The following is a 15,644-nucleotide window of genomic DNA, read 5'->3' as shown; positions in this document are numbered from 1 at the left end:
GGATTTAGACTTCAGACATTCCCTTTCTGCGTACCGTCTGCCATGCAAGTGTCCATATCGAGCAGATCCTCGACCTCCATCGCCTCATTGCGCTCCGCCTCTTGCTTGATGCGCGCGGCCTCCTTCCACAGCATGACCTGCTTCAGGACGCTGGAAGCCACGTTCATCACCACCGCACGAGCACGCTGCTGATCCTCGTTTTCGTCAACCTCCTCCCAAAGCGCTGCCATGCTGGTCTCAACCTAAACACGAACGTGAGATGACATAAGATAGCGATATGATGAATCCATACCTGCTTGGCCAATGCATTCAACTTCTTGTCCAGCGCATCGCCCACAACCTGCGCGGCACCATCTAGACGGTCCATGATCAGCGTGGCTGCGCCATGGAACATCTTCTCCTTCTTCATTTTTACGAACTCATGGAAGACGCGCTGTAATGAAATGATATCAGCCTCCGAATATCCCGAGAATAAGCTAGACTAACCTTCTGACGGGCAACGCTACCCGGTCCGCGCTCATCCATGGCAAGGTCATAGCCAGGGATGAGCTGTTCTTGAACGTGCGGCCCCAGACAACGAGAGACCTCCTTCTGCTCGTTCTGCAGCGCGACCTTCACGTCTTCCATCGCATTCCTCAACGCGATCTGGGCCTGCTCCATGCATTGGTCGCCCTGCATCTTCGCGCGCTCCTTTAGGCCAGGAGCCGCCGAATTCTCAACGTCCTTGACGAGCTTCATAATCTTCTCCGACGTCGCTTCATCAAGGCCGGCGAACAAATCCTTCTCGAAGACTTGGCCCCAGGAGGACGCGATCTGGCGAGTGAAGGGGTTGCAGAGCTCGACGTTGAGATCACGGCGCCATTCGCCATGACGGCGCAGGGTCGCGCGATAGGTCTGCCAGTGGCAAGTCGCAGCGACATCGTCAGACGTCTGGAGGGCAGCATCCGCAGCCTATGCAATGTGAGCTAAGGTTCAAAGAGCTTCCGGTGCTATAGCTTACATTGATGGCACCAGTGTTGCACTTTTCCTCAAGGCCATCCCGGAAGATACGCTTCAGGTCACTGACGCACTTGTTGACGATATCCTCGAAGTCCTACCGAGCATGAGCACCCTGCATGGATCGGCACACGAAAATCATACCTTTGTCAGGCGAGCCTTGATGCCGACGTCGGCGCCACGACCAGAGTCCCCGCCCATCATCAGGTCGTCCGACATAGGCATCAGGTTGTTGCGATTCTTGTTGAGGAAATACGAGAACGGGTCAGGCGAGGCGGAGCTGCCCCGATCCTCGTCACTGTCGTACGCAATGTCCCCAAAGTCTTTCTCCGACTCCCAGAGTTCGCGCAGGGCCTCACGGTCCTCAGGCGTAACCTCTGTAGCACCGCGAACATACGACTCTATGGACGTGACGAAGGTGCGCAGGTGCTCGAGGAACCGTTGCGCAGAGGTCTCACGAGACGAAAGGGTGAGCTTGTGGCACCTGTATGTATGCATGCTTAGTGCCGAGATAAGATGTCGGTAAACTTTCGGACTGACCATTCCTGAAGAGCCGGGATACCCGTGTCGTCCACATTGTCGAAGCAGCTGGGATCTCCGTCGCCCTTGACAATGTTCTTGAGGCGGACATAGTCACGGCTAGATGCAGTGAAGACAGGCTGTCGACGAGCGTCAATTTATTGAAGGGCTTGAGATTCTCTGCGACATACCAGGTCAATGGCATCGTAGTCGCGGATGTTCTGGGTGGGATCGAAATGGTCCGGATCCCTCTCCTCGGCGACGGCATCTGGAACACGTCAATATCCAACGTGGACTATGCAACGAGTCGCTCACCGTCGAGGTCCTTCATGCCCAGGCGGAAATCCTCCTTGAGGGTGCCACGCGAGTACTACGACAACGTTAGGAGGAAGTCAGCGGAGCCCTAGTATAGAATACATACCTCAGAGCGCTTCTTGGAGCAGTACGCATTCTTCTGACGCTGCGCCTTATCGACGGCCTTCTTCAGCTTCGCCAGACGATCGATAGCCTCTTTCTTCTGGGCGCGCGCCGTAGAGAGCTCAGCGCGTTTGGCAGTCAACTCGGCGGTCTTCTCCTTGATGCTAGAACAAGATGAGCAGCGAAGGAAACCTCCGAAGGGAATGAACCTACATCGCCTCGAGCTGCTCTTCAGTGACCTCCTCTTCCTCATCATCCTCAGCGTCGGAGTCGTTCGAGTTCGTGCCGCCATCTGACTTGTTGTCCTCGTCGTCCGAATCCTTGTCAGAATCGTCCGAACACGCGTCGGAATCCTTGTCGGAGTCGGAGCCATCATCGGACTCGTCGTCGTCGTCGACGATGAAGTCGGACATGGAACCGTCGCTGTCCATTTCGACGTCGCCGTCCGTGTCGACGCCCTCACTGCGCATGCGCTTGGAAGAGCCTCCTTTGCCACTCCGACCGTTCTTGCGCTTCTTGCCTCTTTGCTTGGCGGCCGCCTCCCGCTCGGCCTTCTTGCCCGTGAGCTTGGGAACGAACGCCTCGCCCTCCTTCAGGCACTGGACGTGCTCCTTGTGTTCTTTGATGACAGCACGCAGATGCTTCGTTTCGCCCTCAAGGCCTGATGACAAAGTGAGCTACGATGGTGATACTCCAGAGATGATGCGACATACCTTTGACGAGGTCGTCCGCAAGGGCCTTCTTGCGCTTCCACTCCTTGGTTTCGTCCGCATATTGGTCAAGCCGCTCCTCGATTTCAACCAGCTCGTCGTCATCTTGGAGGTTCAGAGCCCGCTTGACTTCGGAGCAGGAGATGTCGTCGCACTTGGTGGCTGCAATTCTATGTCAGCGATGGTATATACATGAGGGATAGAAGACGAACCTATGAAAGTGATGATGTGGCTGTTGTAGCTATACGCGAAGTCAGTCACTATTGGGGGAATCGTAATCTCGGCCTCTACTCACTTGCCGTCCACTGCGAAAAGGGTCAGTCAATCAATACTAAGGGAGCCATGACGTGGACACTCACTCATAAGCTGCATCCTAAAGGCATCGCCGAGGAGGTTCTTCGCGGACTGATTGTCGACCGCGCGCTGAATGGGAGCAAGGACCCAAATGCAGTCGCACTTCTTCATGTAGTCGCGGGCAATGGAGCTACGAGCAGCGTTTGCATCCGCGACACCTTGTAGAAGATCGTGAGCTTTATGGCGATTACGGCGAATGTGTAAGCGTACCAGGAAGATCGACGAGGACAGCGCCCGTCGCGAGAGCCTTCGAATGACACCGGACGCGAACGGTGCGGATGAGCGGCCACCACTCAATGTCCTCCATGCTCGTCTTGCCCGGAGCATGACGCGACGCCTCCTGGCCGGCAGCTTTCCGGACCTTGTCCATCAGGGACTCTTCCTCCGCCTTCTTCTTCTTGTCCTTCTTGCTCTTCCGGTCCTTGGAGTCGATATACTTGTTGATCTCGATAGCGAAGGCCTTGGAGTTCTTCGCTGACACGGTCTTGGTGGCTCCCAACATCTTGCGAACGTCTGGACAGCGTCAGCGATCGTACCACCAGGATGACCTTGGTGCACTCACTCTGGTCATAGGCGACGATCTCGTCCACCTTCATCTTGACCAAGTTCTCTGCTGTCAACTTGGGATACACGGCGTGGACCTGTCCAAGCCTCAGAACACCGTGTAACATGTACAGGTCGTTTGCGTACCTTGGACCACGCGACACCAGCGTCGCTCTTCAGGTCAGTTAGGCGACGAAGGTGCCCATCTTCATCGACGAGGTCGTCGATGAGAATACCGAGCTCCTGCTTCCACTCGGTCTCGGTAAGGAACGAGACGTCAGCCTCGATGACTGGCTTGTTGTGGTACGCAATCTCGGTGACGACGGCCGTGCACGCCCGCATTCCGCTCGTAGGAACGATGTTGTCTACAGAGCGAGTCAGTGAGAGGACATTCAGCTGAAAGAAGGACTTACCATCGAGGATGGCATTCAAAAGCGAAGACTTTCCGGCACCCGTTTCTGTAAACGGCATGAGACGGATTCCAGGCGCATACAGCTCATGTACTCACCACCACATACAGCAATGAGAGTCGTGGGCGACGTCTGACTCTTCAACCTAAATTCATCGTCAGTGGCAATCCTATTATAGTGAGTGTATGCGTACGTGGATATCTCCTTGCGCCAAACCTCTTGTCGCAACTTGCTACCGAGCTTGACCTTCTTGAGGTTCGCATCAATGGCCTTGACCATCTTGTTCCCCTCCCGAAAGACGTGTTCGGGCGCGTATTGGATCTCATCGGCTGATTGATAGATGGTGAAGTCGTCCTTGGGTTCTGGCTTGTCCTTGGGGAGAACAGCGGAGTCTCCGGACTCATGCTTCGTCGCGGGCTTCACGTCCGCACTGTTGCTGGGACCGGCGTCCTGATCCATGCCATCCAGGTGAGGAAAGGGGTCCGCTTTACTCAACTATGAACGTGACTTCGATTAGTTCCAACTTCACTGCTAATGGGATGGAATGCGCACCCCTGGTGCATTGTCAGAAGGCTCGGGCTTTATGGAAGTGTTCGACTTGGAAGGCATCAAAGGTGCGAGTGTATGCTCTACAGGTTCTGGCTTAACGTGGCCCTGCGAACGAACTTCAGACGCGCTGTCATTTAGAGCACATACGCGATCGCGACGCACCGTTGCCATATTAGCTGTGTTCTCCTTCGCGCTCATTTGCTCTGAGCTCAAACTCAGACGAGTGCGTTGTAGTGAAGAACGCGGTAAGAACGCGTTGCTTCGGAAGATGCGCGGAGACGCGATGTGATGGGGGAATAGGGGAAGCCGGGGCGCGACGCGATCGTCTTTAAGTGGTTGCCTCTGGACAACAAAGAGAAACAACGCGTGCATGTGACTTTGGCCCGAGTATGACATCACGCGGCCCCAACAAAGCCTTATGGGCATAACCATGGCCACAAATGCAGACACGGCCACCGAACACGGCTTGCACCGGGTGCGATTGTCAACGATGGTAAACGTGCGTGTCCTTGTGACGGAGATACTGCTAATCTCCAATCATACATAACATACTGGACAGCAAAGCTGCCCACAACAAACCAAAAATAATGTCGCTATAGCGGACGATACGGTGTCCAGTGATCGTGTAGACTGCGTGCAACATCGGCTTCGGCCTGCGAGACGCGTCCATGTGCAACGCTCAGCACTTCCGAGGTGTTCGGAACTCCCATGAGGAGGGCCTTTCCTTCGGCGAAAGCGTGCAGCACATCCAGATGCGTGGCCAGGCTGGAACTGAGATCATCCTCGTTCAGCTCACTGGCCACCTCAGGGTCCTGGCCGATCCACAATGATCCGCCCGAGTCATCGCTCCATTCTCCAGCTGCCACCCAGTCATCGCCGCGCTCTGTGTAGTCGACGTCAGAGTAGTAGCCATCGCAGCGCGTACGCAGATCGACTGTGCAACCCTCTTCGTCACATGTGCTGGATTCGTAGCGTTCGGCAGCGAAGTAGCCATCCTCAAAGTGGACGAGATCGTGATGTGGTGGCACGCCCGTATAATCGTCGAAAGCGCCAGCAACGAACGAAACGACTTGGTCCAAGCCTTTGTCGCAAGGGTATTCGCCAAGATCGTCAGCTAAATCGAGGTCGTTCATATCGAGGAAGGAGTCGAAGCCGTCGCCAATGAAGTCCTCGACCGGATGCTCTACATCCTCCAGACCGTCCACTTCTCCAGCCGTGGCCTCTGCGTCATCGGCGCACAGCGCCACGTAGCCGATGTCCCACCCAAGAGCTAAAGCGTCGCCATTGAGAACGCCAGATTTCGCCTCAGCTGCAAGCAGAAAGTCGCCGGAGAGATTGTTCGTATGGACAGGAAGATCATCCATACAGCCATCGGAGAATGCTAAGCACTCGGAGAAGTAGTTGTGCGTGACGAAAGAGCCGTCGTCTAGCACAGATTCATGAGATTCTTTAAGCTCGTTCGATAGTGCGCCCGGTAGAGGATGTGTAAGGGAAGGGTCCTCCGATGACGCAGCACCAGCAGGCGGCGTAGGTTCCCGCCCCCAGAGTGCCCGATGCCTTGAGTTATGCTCTGCTGGCACAGGACGAGGGGGTGGTGGCATCTCGGTATAATGCCACGCCGCAGGAGTGTCAGCTGCCTCCCCGACAACGTCGTCCACAGTCGGTGGCGCATCGTCTGCGACAGCGTTAACCTGCTTGAAGTACTTCGAATGCGATACAGCGGAGCGAGCAGCCTCTGGGCGAAGAGCCAGACCTTTCCAAGCGCATTGTGATGCTGACTGCGACGGACGCAGCGAGGGGCTCGAGCGAACGTGAAAGTCATCTGCGAAGGGCGGGCTAGTAGGCGACCCTTTGCTTCGGCCACCAGCCGGCGGGGTCTGCGGCGAAGCGAGCACGTTCCATCCGCGGAGACCAGTATCGAGAATCAGCGTACGGATCTTCGATTCCTCGCTGGCCTCCGACTCGATGTCCCAGACCTCAGAAACACAGCGTCCTGCCTCGTCTTTCATCGGGCTCGGCAAGGTCTCTTTCTCGTGCACAAATTCATTCTCCGGATGCCGCCGGACCCGAGACCTCGAAGAAGAGGTTGCAGAAGACGAGGAAGTGGTGGATGGTGTTCGATGTCGCTTCTTGCTCGTGGGTTCCTTCTTCCTGGTCCCTTGCAGGAAGAGGCCTTCGGAGAAGGTATTCTTCGTCCCTTGGCGAGTGTAAGCCACATACAGAGAGAAAATAAATTATCGTACTTATATTGACGGGTGCGTCCTTCACCCGGGTCTTCTCGGAAGCCTTCCCCTTGTTGAAGACTCCGACGGGCACCGGCGTCTTCATCTATTCATGCTCATCAGCACAAACAGCGTACACAGATATGGTGACTTACCGTCAGGCGGTTCTTCCCAACGTTCGTAGCCACAAAGCCATGCATAAGAGCGAATGCAGCTGGAGTCTTCTCCGATCCCTTCGTCCGCTTCGCCTTCGCCTTGCCCTTCCCCTTCCTCTCCTTGGCCTCCGAGTATGAGGTACCAGGCTCAACGACGATCTCGGCCTTCTCTGGGTTCACGATGGCTCGCTTAGCGCGTTTTCTCTCCCTCCGTTCCTCCAAACCTGTCGGGTCATGTCAACTTTGCGCCGGCAGAATGAAAAGTTGCAACTAACGAGCAACCTGGTCCTCGTCGGAATGATCATCGCAGGCGATCCGCTTCTTCGATGTCGACTTCATGGGAGCCTTCGAGCGCCTTGGCGCCTTCGGAGAAAGTTGACGTCGATCCAGAGGCTTAGATCTTGACTGTGATGCAGGGGAAGGAAGGTGGTCTACGACATATGCCGTCTTCTTCGCCCTCTTTGCGGGTGTGCGTGATGGAGATATATCAATTCGCTGCGTATCCTGGACCTTGTGGCGGTTTCGCGGCTTCAGCACAGGCGTATCGAAGCCAATTAGAGAGAGTGGTTTCGAGATCGCGGGAGAATGGACATGAAGGTTGGAGGCGGTATCCTGTCGTTGAGACGGCGTAGTATCTTCTTTCCAGGTCTTCATTTCTAGCTGGCCTTGAGCGGCATAGGTTCTGGCGTTCTCTCTCTGCTCGCGCAGGAAAGATGTGAGAAAGATGTTCTTGTCAGCTTTCGCGGTCCTGTCGATCTTGCGGAGCAGTCCTGGATCAAGGGGGTCACAGTTCGGGCCCATGGCAATGAGCGAGTCGCCAGGTCAACAAGAGGAAGCAAAGAGGAGGGCGCAAATCGATGTGGACGCTCGAAGGAGTGGAGCGCGAACGGCGAATGGCGGTTCGGAGGAAGTAGAAGTATTGTCACGTGATCGAGACTTGACAAGCGTCGCGACTGGCGGGCGGGGTGCTGCGCTACTGTCCATCCTGAGATGCGTTTTCATCTCCATCGAGGGGACGTGCGATATCCTCACGTCCTTGCTCCTTGATCATTCAGATGTAATCCATTCCGACAGAATTATCTAACCAGCGCGTGAATTCCTAGCCATCCTCAAACCCAGCGCCTACTAAATCGATACAGGTATGTCCAGATACATGGTGTACAACATGTGAGAAAGCATGGCGGTCATAAATAAGCGTGCAAATGAGAGTCGTGAAAAACATGCGTGAACGTACAGATCCGTCGAAATAATGCGTGGCCAGGTACTTCATATGTCCACACTCGAAGGAACAACGAGCTCGAGGAGTCTCCGTCAAGCCCATCCATCCCACCTGCCGTATCGCCTGAACTCCAGCAAGATGCAGTCCGTGCTCTCTTTCTCCTTCTCGCGCTCCTTGCCCTTCCCCCTGTCATGTCGGCCGGTCGTCGAAGACGCGCTTGTTGATCTGGCTAACCCAGCCCTCGGCGGTGAGCCAATAACGGATGCTGGGCGCGCCGGTATGCTTGCAAGGCCTGGTCGTGCAGATGCCGAGGTTGATGTCGACGATGACGGTATGATCTTTGGAAGAGCTAATCGATACCAGCCACCGGTGTAGGTGAGGGCGATGAGCTGGTATTCGTGTCTTGGTATTCCGGGGTTGACAGAGCCGACGGAGGAGCGTCGAGCTTGGGCTCTATCCGTCGGACTCTGAGGCGGAGAGGGTATCGATGATGCTACCTCCACTTCGATCCAGCCGACGACGCATCGCTCTTCATCCACGTTTTCACCATCAGGATGTTTTCCCGCGTTCGATATAGAGATGTGCGACGACTGCGTTGGCACTCTGTACTGAGCGTATGACCATTCTGAGCTCAGATACTTCGGCAGGGTGAGATATTGCGAGAGTTGCGAGAAGGACGATTGTCGATTAGCCGAGTCAGCCCCGAGCGTGAACACATGGACTGTTCCCTTGTCGCTCCATACGCATAGCTCCTGTTCGTCTGGCCGGAATGCTACGCCATAGATATCGGCCTTGTCTGTGCCGCGCCGCAGCTCGCGAACTTTCTTGCCGGAGTGCGTGTCCCAGACTCGCACGAGTGTACCTCGAGAAGATGTTGTGGCCAACAATCTGCCCGAAGGCGGCACCGTGAGCGTCGTGAGGCCGCTGTCGTGAGCTATGATCATGGGTACGGGTCGTTTGCTCGGGGTTGGCGGTGGCTTGAGCGGAGGTGCGGGTCTGCTGGGTGTCGGTGGAGGAGGTGCGCATGGTGGAAGGTGAATAAGCTGAACATGACCCATCTGTCGGCCGGGTATAGCAAGTAATGTGGAGTGTGGTGCCGTAGCAAGGGCGGCGAGTCCTGTCTCTCATTAGTTGAACGGTCCATCGATGGATCCAGCAACACACCTTTCAAGTTCTCGCAGGTGTCGTATTCACTATGCCGCCGGATCTGGGGATCCTCCTTGCTGAGTTGGAAGATCACGACGCGTCGCCGCAGCGCGACCACCAGCCATCCCCGACGACAAGTTACACCGCGCACACGCTCCCTGAACTCAAGCTCTGCAACTTCCGCGCCAAGTACATCGTCCCAGAAGACCACCTTGTTGGGCGGATAGAGCGGGCTGCGACCACCTCCTACGAGGAACAACAACGAGGAAGTATGCAGGGGAACCACCATGGACAACGTCCCGCCGGTGAGCTCTATTCAAAATTAGTCACATTCTTACTACAGGCATCTCTATGGCGCACCTCGCTTACGCACGAGCTCAAGAGGACATGTTCGATAGACGGCGAAGCCTGCTGGAGTGGCTGCAGTGAAGATCTCGCAAGCAGGGTCGAAGCGTGCATCCAGAACACGGATTGGATTGATCGACGAGATAGAATGTCTGGCGAGGTTCATGCCAGCCTATGCGCCGCGTCCGCTCTTGAAATTGGGGTAGCCGAGCACACGGCTACTGGTTGACCACAGGCCAGCAACCACCGTTATGAGCAGAGTACGGTTCGCGGCCCGAGCGCCGATGAACTTGGCGTGATTGTCACAGCCCATTGTTCAAGTGTCACGTCATGTTTTGCACGCCAATCCATCAAGTTCAAACCGCACAAGTACACTGTAGTACACGTAGGTACCTTGCTAGAGAGGAGAAAGAGTGGTATAGATACAGATATGCCTCGAGTGTGACAACAGTAGACGTATGTGGTGTGTAGACGCGAGAAAAGCAACCTGGAAAGCATATAACCGTAAGAGTCAGACATAGATGGGGATCGGTATATTCGTGAGATGGTGGACTTAGTGAGAGAAGGGAGCGCGACTTTGGCCAGTTGGCTGATATATAGTGGGATGTCAGTGAGTAAGGAGACATACGAAACCTTCCAAGCACCCATAATTGGGAGGCAAGGAGGTTCGTGATCGTCATCCGATAGATCTTGTTTGCCCTGTATACGAAGTTTTGTCCATTTCGTGTTATGCCTGTGCACCGGTCGGCTGTCAGGTCCTTTGCGCGACGCGCTCGCGGCTGGGGTTCGCCCAGCTGCGGGGAGGGCGCAGGTCGACATGCACGAGCTGCTGGCGCGCCGCCTTGAATTCCATCTCCTCCGCCGTGGCCTGCGCGCGAAGGGCCTCCTCTTGAGCCACTAGCACCGCGCGCGCCTCTGCCTGGCGTTGGAGCTCTTCCTCGCTCTATCGGCAGGGTCAACGATGGACTTTGTCAGAAGGCCGAGTACTCACATCATCCGAGAGGTAATCAGTGAAGCCTCCATCGCTGGTCACGGTACCGTCCGTCATGCTACCGCTGGATGACGAGGTGTCGGAGATAGATGACGCGCCAGATGAATGAGACGACGAGGAGTTCTTGGATGAAGAATGGCTGCTCTTCGCGATACTGAGCGTGGCGAGAGTCGAAGACAGTGACACCTGGGGCGCAGCAGATTGAGTGATGGTACCACGACGTTCGGTGGACGCCCGCTTGATGGAACCACGTATTTCGCTACTTCGAGTGTTGACGGACGCAAGGCTTCCCGGCGGGCTCCCGCTTTTCGAACCTGGCGGAGTGCCCGACTTCGAGTGGAAGGTCACTTGAGACACAGGCACGGTCGATGAAGACTTGGTTGTGGTCGCCTGACGGCGTGGGGTACCATCGTGCTCGCTGGATTTGCGCAGAGGTGCGTCCGGGTCATTGACTTTGCTCGAGATCTTCTCGCGCTCGGCCGAGCCACTGCGAGGAAGCTGCGGGCTGCGGGTCTTTGGTGGCGTCGACGAACCCCACTTCGGCCGCGGGTTAGGGGAGGGATTGCTATTCCGACGATCCAGCTGGGGCATCGCCTTTCCAGGGACATTAGGGCTGGTAGGGCTGCGACCGGTAGGGCTGCCAGACTGTGTACGCATCGGCGGAGCGGCACGGTCGAGCAAGGCACGCACGTCGGCAGGGACTGGGACGTGGTGAACAATGCTGACCGCCTTCCAGTCCGCAGCGGGGATGTGCTTGACCTCGGAGGGGGTAGGCGGGCGACAGCATCCAGGCCACCCTTGATTGTTGTAGCCTGCGGTCTTGGCAGGGGGGTTGGTCTTCGCCCACTGCGGATCGAGCTCAATCACTGGTGAGGAGATAGAAGAAGTATCGCACCTTGCAATAGCCGCAGCCGTTGAACGTGTCGACTGCAATGCGGCGTAAGCGCCCGGCCTCGTGGGCTGGCGATGTCTAGCGAAGAGCAAGAATGCGCACCTTCGGCGTTCTTGATATAGACCACATCGCATCGTGGGTGATTGGCTCTGTTTCTGCAGACCTCTCGTGTATGGGGACAGCCGCTGAAATGCTTCCGTCAGTATGCACGGAGACAAAGGCGAGGCGTGGAACACACCGGCCATGCGGGAAAACTCTGCACATTGGGCAGGTCTTTACTGCCTGATCGATGGACCCATGGGCATAACACATCTTGGGAGGTGGTCAAGGAGGACGAGAGGGAGACTTGAGGAAATCGTAAATGGCGTGGCCGCGGGAGGAGAAATCGGAAGAGAGAGGAGGTTGATAAAGGGCGTTTTGATTAGATCTGTGCGTAAAAGCGTGTGGCCTAGTGATGAAGAGCATTGGCGACGCAGCCGGTCAACTGGGGTACGAGCAGGACGAGGAAAGGAGATGCCTGTACCGATGTAAGAGTCCCAATGCCTTTAATGCCACGACTTAATCCATTCAACGCTTATACGCCTCGAGGCGCGACCACGATGCTGACCCCGTCGCGCCGCCAAACTTAAAGTCCGCCCCGCAGCCGGAGCCTCGGCCCGAGGTATTTGTGACGAGCGTCACTCCACAGCAGCGTAGTGACCGATTGTTGCACCTCCCTCGACGTCCTCCACGATGGGCAAATCGCAGTCCAAGCTTTCGCCTGAGCAGCTCGCAGACCTTCAGAAGAACACATACTGTGCGCTGCCAACTGTCTCTGCCGTGCTCGTTTCCTGATCGCGACTTAGTCGACAAGAAGGAACTCCAGCAATGGTCCGCCGCTACTCGCTTGACATCATCCGCTCGCTCACGTCCCCCTCAGGTATAAGGGATTCCGCAAGGACTGTCCCTCAGGACAACTCGATAAGGCGGAGTTCTCGCGGATATATAAGCAATTCTTCCCGTTCGGCGATCCAGGCGAGTTCGCAGACTACGTCTTCAACGTATTCGACGAGAACAAGAACGGGACCATCGACTTCAAGGAGTTCATCTGTGCACTCAGTGTCACTAGCCGGGGTCGCCTAGATGAGAAGCTCAAGTGTACGTCCCTCCAATCTTACGCGTCTCGACGCGATCGGCATCTCAGGATTGTGGCTGAATGCTGACGTGAGCGCAGGGGCATTCCAGCTGTATGACATCGACAAGGACGGGACCATAACATACGACGAGATGCTTCAAATCGTGCGGTCAATATACAAGATGACCGGCGAGATGGTCAAGCTACCATCCGACGAAGATACGCCAGAGAAGGTCGGCTTCAGGCGCGACTTCCCCTCATTACGCGTTGCTCAACCTCAGAATTACAGCGTGTCGACAAGATCTTCCGCAACATGGACAGAGATAAGGATGCAAAGCTGACGTACGACGAGTTCGTGGAGGGTAGCAAGCAAGACCCCACCATCGTACAGGTTCGTAATCAATCCTCAATTGACATGAATCTCGCTGATGCGCCTACAGGCATTATCACTGTACGATGGCCTTGTATAGTGCTCCGTATCGGTGTTTGGGCGTACTCTTGTAAGTGCTCAGCCTTGGTCGTTGCATATCAGTCGGCTCACCTTGGCCCTCTTTTGCTCTGTTACCATGATCACCACCGTCCGCTTCTTTGGGACGTATCAACAGTATGTGTTATACTATGGCGGCATCCGCTCCTCTTTCGAGCGTCCTGGGTCCTCCCCGCATCGCCGCTAGACCGAGCTGGGGGGAGGGTGCAGTTCTTCGAAACTCGAGAAGCCTGTTTCTATATTCTGGATTTCGAACATTGTAGCTTAAACTGACCTTTGGACGAACTGTAGACTGATTCTTGCGTGTATGTGTATACACAAATCAATGGGTGAAGACGCAACTTGAAGGTCCTCGTCATGGCTTATGGGATACGCGGAGCAGTCCTGCTCAGCATGCAAATTGGTTCAGAGGCACCGTCGTCTCGTCGTCTCAGTGCTCTGGCCCTGCTCGATGGCTCGCGCAACAGTTCTAGGAGGCGTGGCTGACAATTGCAATGTATAAAACGCGTCTTGCCTTGCAGACGCGTCGTAATCTGACAACGCGTCGATCGCGTACAACCTTTCGCTGTTACACGCGGGTTAACTCGGCTTAGAGCGGCACGCAACTGATCCCACTGCGGGCGGTAGACGCGCGCGATGCGACGCCCTCGCGTCCTCCGGATCTTGTTGCGCTCGCGAGAGTAAGAAAGGTGCGCCATTCCATGTTCCGAAGGACAACATGGCTGATTTCCAACAAACATCACGGCTGATTAGATATTCTATGTTTGCCCTTGTTGCAAGATCCGGCCAGGTATCGCGCGCGAGGCAGGGCGTATAAAGGATGGAGGCGCGGTCAAAGGGTTCTCAGCTGCTTCCTTCTCGTAGACCGCTGCTTTTGACGTCGCCAGACGCGTTTCCGTGTTCCCGAACTCCAACTTTGTGGGCGCCTGACTGCCATCCTCACGTGTCCACCTGCTTCCGCGCCTATTCAGTCGTTATGGGTGCCCCTTCTCCTCGCAAGGATGTCCTTTTGGTGGGATTTGGCGCTGTTGGCGCAGTATGTGAGTACCTTCTGGATCATGAATAGGTCGGCGCACGCTCAGTGGGCTCGACCGCGAGAACCCTCTGCATGTGTTCGCCGTGCTAACTTGGCGTGGCAGACTCGATGATACTGCAGAAGTCTGGCAAGGTCAACTTGACCGTCGTCGCTCGCAGCAACCATGACCTCGTCAAGAGTATGTGCTGCTATCTGTCTGGTCGACCTCTTTGCTGACAATCTCTATAGACGAGGGTGTACACTTCAAGAGCTTGAAGTTCGGCGAGATCCAGGGGTGGAGGCCATATCGGGGTAAGGCGCTTACGCAGAGTTACAACATAGTCTAACCCTCGTTTCCAGTGGCAAAGTCTGTCACCGCTGCCGCCGACAGGCCATACTCACACGTCTTCATCGCTACCAAATGCGTTCCGGACGTCATCAAGACGTCGAAGATGCTGGCTCCCCTCCTCTCTTCGCCCTACACCGACCGCTTCCCCCAACCCACCTATGTGCTCCTCCAGAACGGCTTGAACGTTGAGAAGGATCTATACGAAGCCCTTTCCGCCCTTTCACTTCCCACGCCTCGCATCATCAGCACCGCCCTCTACATCATGGCCAACATGCTCTCCCCAAATGTCGTGCAGCACAACGACATGGACAAGGTCGTCATGGGCGTGTATCGTCATAAAGACATGACGACGACAACAAATATGCCGGAGGAGCAGGCAGCGCTCGAGGAGCTCGCGGATATGTTCGTGTCTGGCGGTGGCACGGCGGAGATCGTGCCCGAGATACAAAGGCGGAAGTACGCGAAGAATGCGCTGAACGTCACGTTCTCGGGCATATGTGCGTTGACGAGGTGAATTTCTTTCTGTTCTGTCGCTCAGTGAACAGATGCTGATCTTTTTTCAGATATCCCTTCACCTCATTCTTCCGCCCACCACCCTCGGAACCCTCGCACACGTATACCATCTACGTTCACCCCTCGACCGCGCAACAAATTCAAGACTACTCGATCCCCGTAATCAAGGGTGTCTTGGACGAGTTGGTCACCCTCGGTCACACCCTGGGCTTCACGCCTGACTCTGTCGACGGCTTGCCTGCTACCTGGGCCGCCGATGCGTTGGAGATGACACGCAAGGGTCAGTCGACGCCTCAGGCTGCGCACAGGCCGAGCACGATGGTGGACATCGAGCACGGTGACCCGATTGAGGTCGAGGTGATATGGGGCGAGGTGATCAGGCTGGCGAAGGAGCGGGGTGTGCCGATGCCGGTGAGTATGAATGGTACTGTTGAGGGGAGTAACACTGACTATTATCCCTGGGTAGCGCACTGAGACGATCTACGGCTTGCTCCTCATCATTCAAAACCAAATTCTGCGCGAGAGGGAGCAGAAGGCTGCCGCTTTCAAGACCGAGAAGATGTCCGTTCAGGCTCCTGCCTCAGCTCCTACCACGGCAGCGCCAACCTCTTTCATGGCAGGTCTTGTATCCATCTCGCGTCTGATCTCTTCATATCTCTTCTCGACGAAGCACTAGAGGGCTTTTTGTGACTTTGCTT

The 15,644-nt window shown here is 55.8% G+C and overlaps 6 protein-coding genes across 6 annotated transcripts; 2 read left to right on the top strand and 4 right to left on the bottom strand.

Moving 5' to 3' along the window:
- Positions 1-166: 166 nt before the first annotated feature.
- On the bottom strand, positions 167-4,408 carry SCHCODRAFT_012791 (uncharacterized protein; the record flags this gene model as incomplete). Its single annotated transcript, XM_003036630.1, has 19 exons — positions 167-433; positions 487-951; positions 1,001-1,093; positions 1,141-1,480; positions 1,537-1,655; positions 1,707-1,783; positions 1,831-1,885; positions 1,937-2,096; positions 2,146-2,593; positions 2,646-2,804; positions 2,855-2,883; positions 2,938-2,947; positions 3,002-3,154; positions 3,207-3,509; positions 3,559-3,637; positions 3,687-3,904; positions 3,953-3,997; positions 4,048-4,094; positions 4,143-4,408. The coding sequence occupies 19 exons, from the start codon at positions 4,406-4,408 to the stop codon at positions 167-169; spliced, it is 3,333 nt and encodes a 1,110-aa protein (XP_003036676.1).
- A 579-nt stretch (positions 4,409-4,987) lies between these two features.
- Positions 4,988-7,716, bottom strand: SCHCODRAFT_01184989 (uncharacterized protein). Its single transcript, XM_003036629.3, has 4 exons — positions 7,151-7,716; positions 6,876-7,099; positions 6,742-6,826; positions 4,988-6,695 (listed from the first exon to the last, which is right to left on the bottom strand). The coding sequence occupies exons 1-4, from the start codon at positions 7,674-7,676 to the stop codon at positions 5,092-5,094; spliced, it is 2,439 nt and encodes an 812-aa protein (XP_003036675.1). The 5' UTR covers positions 7,677-7,716; the 3' UTR covers positions 4,988-5,091.
- A 203-nt stretch (positions 7,717-7,919) lies between these two features.
- On the bottom strand, positions 7,920-9,835 carry SCHCODRAFT_02622712 (uncharacterized protein). Its single transcript, XM_050345137.1, has 3 exons — positions 9,601-9,835; positions 9,259-9,552; positions 7,920-9,211 (listed from the first exon to the last, which is right to left on the bottom strand). The coding sequence occupies exons 1-3, from the start codon at positions 9,749-9,751 to the stop codon at positions 8,187-8,189; spliced, it is 1,470 nt and encodes a 489-aa protein (XP_050200563.1). The 5' UTR covers positions 9,752-9,835; the 3' UTR covers positions 7,920-8,186.
- Positions 9,836-9,912: 77 nt separating this feature from the next.
- SCHCODRAFT_02622710 (uncharacterized protein) lies at positions 9,913-11,939 on the bottom strand. The gene is made up of 5 exons (XM_003036627.2): positions 11,707-11,939; positions 11,571-11,653; positions 11,472-11,503; positions 10,577-11,422; positions 9,913-10,528 (listed from the first exon to the last, which is right to left on the bottom strand). Exons 1-5 carry the CDS (start codon positions 11,778-11,780, stop codon positions 10,337-10,339), a joined length of 1,227 nt encoding a protein of 408 aa, XP_003036673.2. The 5' UTR covers positions 11,781-11,939; the 3' UTR covers positions 9,913-10,336.
- Positions 11,940-12,175: 236 nt separating this feature from the next.
- SCHCODRAFT_02622705 (EF-hand) lies at positions 12,176-13,427 on the top strand. The gene is made up of 7 exons (XM_003037986.2): positions 12,176-12,264; positions 12,314-12,338; positions 12,388-12,605; positions 12,682-12,815; positions 12,872-12,973; positions 13,023-13,082; positions 13,188-13,427. The coding sequence occupies exons 1-6, from the start codon at positions 12,201-12,203 to the stop codon at positions 13,050-13,052; spliced, it is 573 nt and encodes a 190-aa protein (XP_003038032.1). The 5' UTR covers positions 12,176-12,200; the 3' UTR covers positions 13,053-13,082; positions 13,188-13,427.
- Positions 13,428-14,045: 618 nt separating this feature from the next.
- Positions 14,046-15,622, top strand: SCHCODRAFT_02575853 (6-phosphogluconate dehydrogenase C-terminal domain-like protein; the record flags this gene model as incomplete). Its single annotated transcript, XM_003037985.1, has 6 exons — positions 14,046-14,109; positions 14,209-14,283; positions 14,334-14,396; positions 14,445-14,943; positions 14,997-15,357; positions 15,413-15,622. 6 exons carry the CDS (start codon positions 14,046-14,048, stop codon positions 15,620-15,622), a joined length of 1,272 nt encoding a protein of 423 aa, XP_003038031.1.
- Positions 15,623-15,644: the final 22 nt, after the last annotated feature.

The sequence above is a fragment of the Schizophyllum commune genome (assembly GCF_000143185.2).
Source record: "Schizophyllum commune H4-8 unplaced genomic scaffold SCHCOscaffold_5, whole genome shotgun sequence".
NCBI lineage: Eukaryota > Fungi > Basidiomycota > Agaricomycetes > Agaricales > Schizophyllaceae > Schizophyllum > Schizophyllum commune.
Note: the sequence above shows the minus strand (reverse complement) of the source record. Positions and strands in the feature narration are given on the sequence as shown.

Coding starts and splice junctions, on each gene's coding strand:
- SCHCODRAFT_02622712 (XM_050345137.1), bottom strand. CDS start 9,751: ATGAACCTCGCCAGACATTCTATCTCGTCGATCAATCCAATCCGTGTT. Junction 9,553..9,600: donor TGAGCTCGTGCGTAAGCGAG/GTGCGCCATAGA, acceptor AATTTTGAATAG/AGCTCACCGGCGGGACGTTG. Junction 9,212..9,258: donor CACCTGCGAGAACTTGAAAG/GTGTGTTGCTGG, acceptor AATGAGAGACAG/GACTCGCCGCCCTTGCTACG.
- SCHCODRAFT_01184989 (XM_003036629.3), bottom strand. CDS start 7,676: ATGGGCCCGAACTGTGACCCCCTTGATCCAGGACTGCTCCGCAAGATC. Junction 6,827..6,875: donor TTGGGAAGAACCGCCTGACG/GTAAGTCACCAT, acceptor GAGCATGAATAG/ATGAAGACGCCGGTGCCCGT. Junction 6,696..6,741: donor GGACGCACCCGTCAATATAA/GTACGATAATTT, acceptor ACACTCGCCAAG/GGACGAAGAATACCTTCTCC.
- SCHCODRAFT_02622705 (XM_003037986.2), top strand. CDS start 12,201: ATGGGCAAATCGCAGTCCAAGCTTTCGCCTGAGCAGCTCGCAGACCTT. Junction 12,606..12,681: donor CCTAGATGAGAAGCTCAAGT/GTACGTCCCTCC, acceptor ACGTGAGCGCAG/GGGCATTCCAGCTGTATGAC. Junction 12,816..12,871: donor ACGAAGATACGCCAGAGAAG/GTCGGCTTCAGG, acceptor TCAGAATTACAG/CGTGTCGACAAGATCTTCCG.
- SCHCODRAFT_02622710 (XM_003036627.2), bottom strand. CDS start 11,780: ATGTGTTATGCCCATGGGTCCATCGATCAGGCAGTAAAGACCTGCCCA. Junction 11,654..11,706: donor AGAGTTTTCCCGCATGGCCG/GTGTGTTCCACG, acceptor GAAGCATTTCAG/CGGCTGTCCCCATACACGAG. Junction 11,423..11,471: donor ACGGCTGCGGCTATTGCAAG/GTGCGATACTTC, acceptor CTCGATCCGCAG/TGGGCGAAGACCAACCCCCC.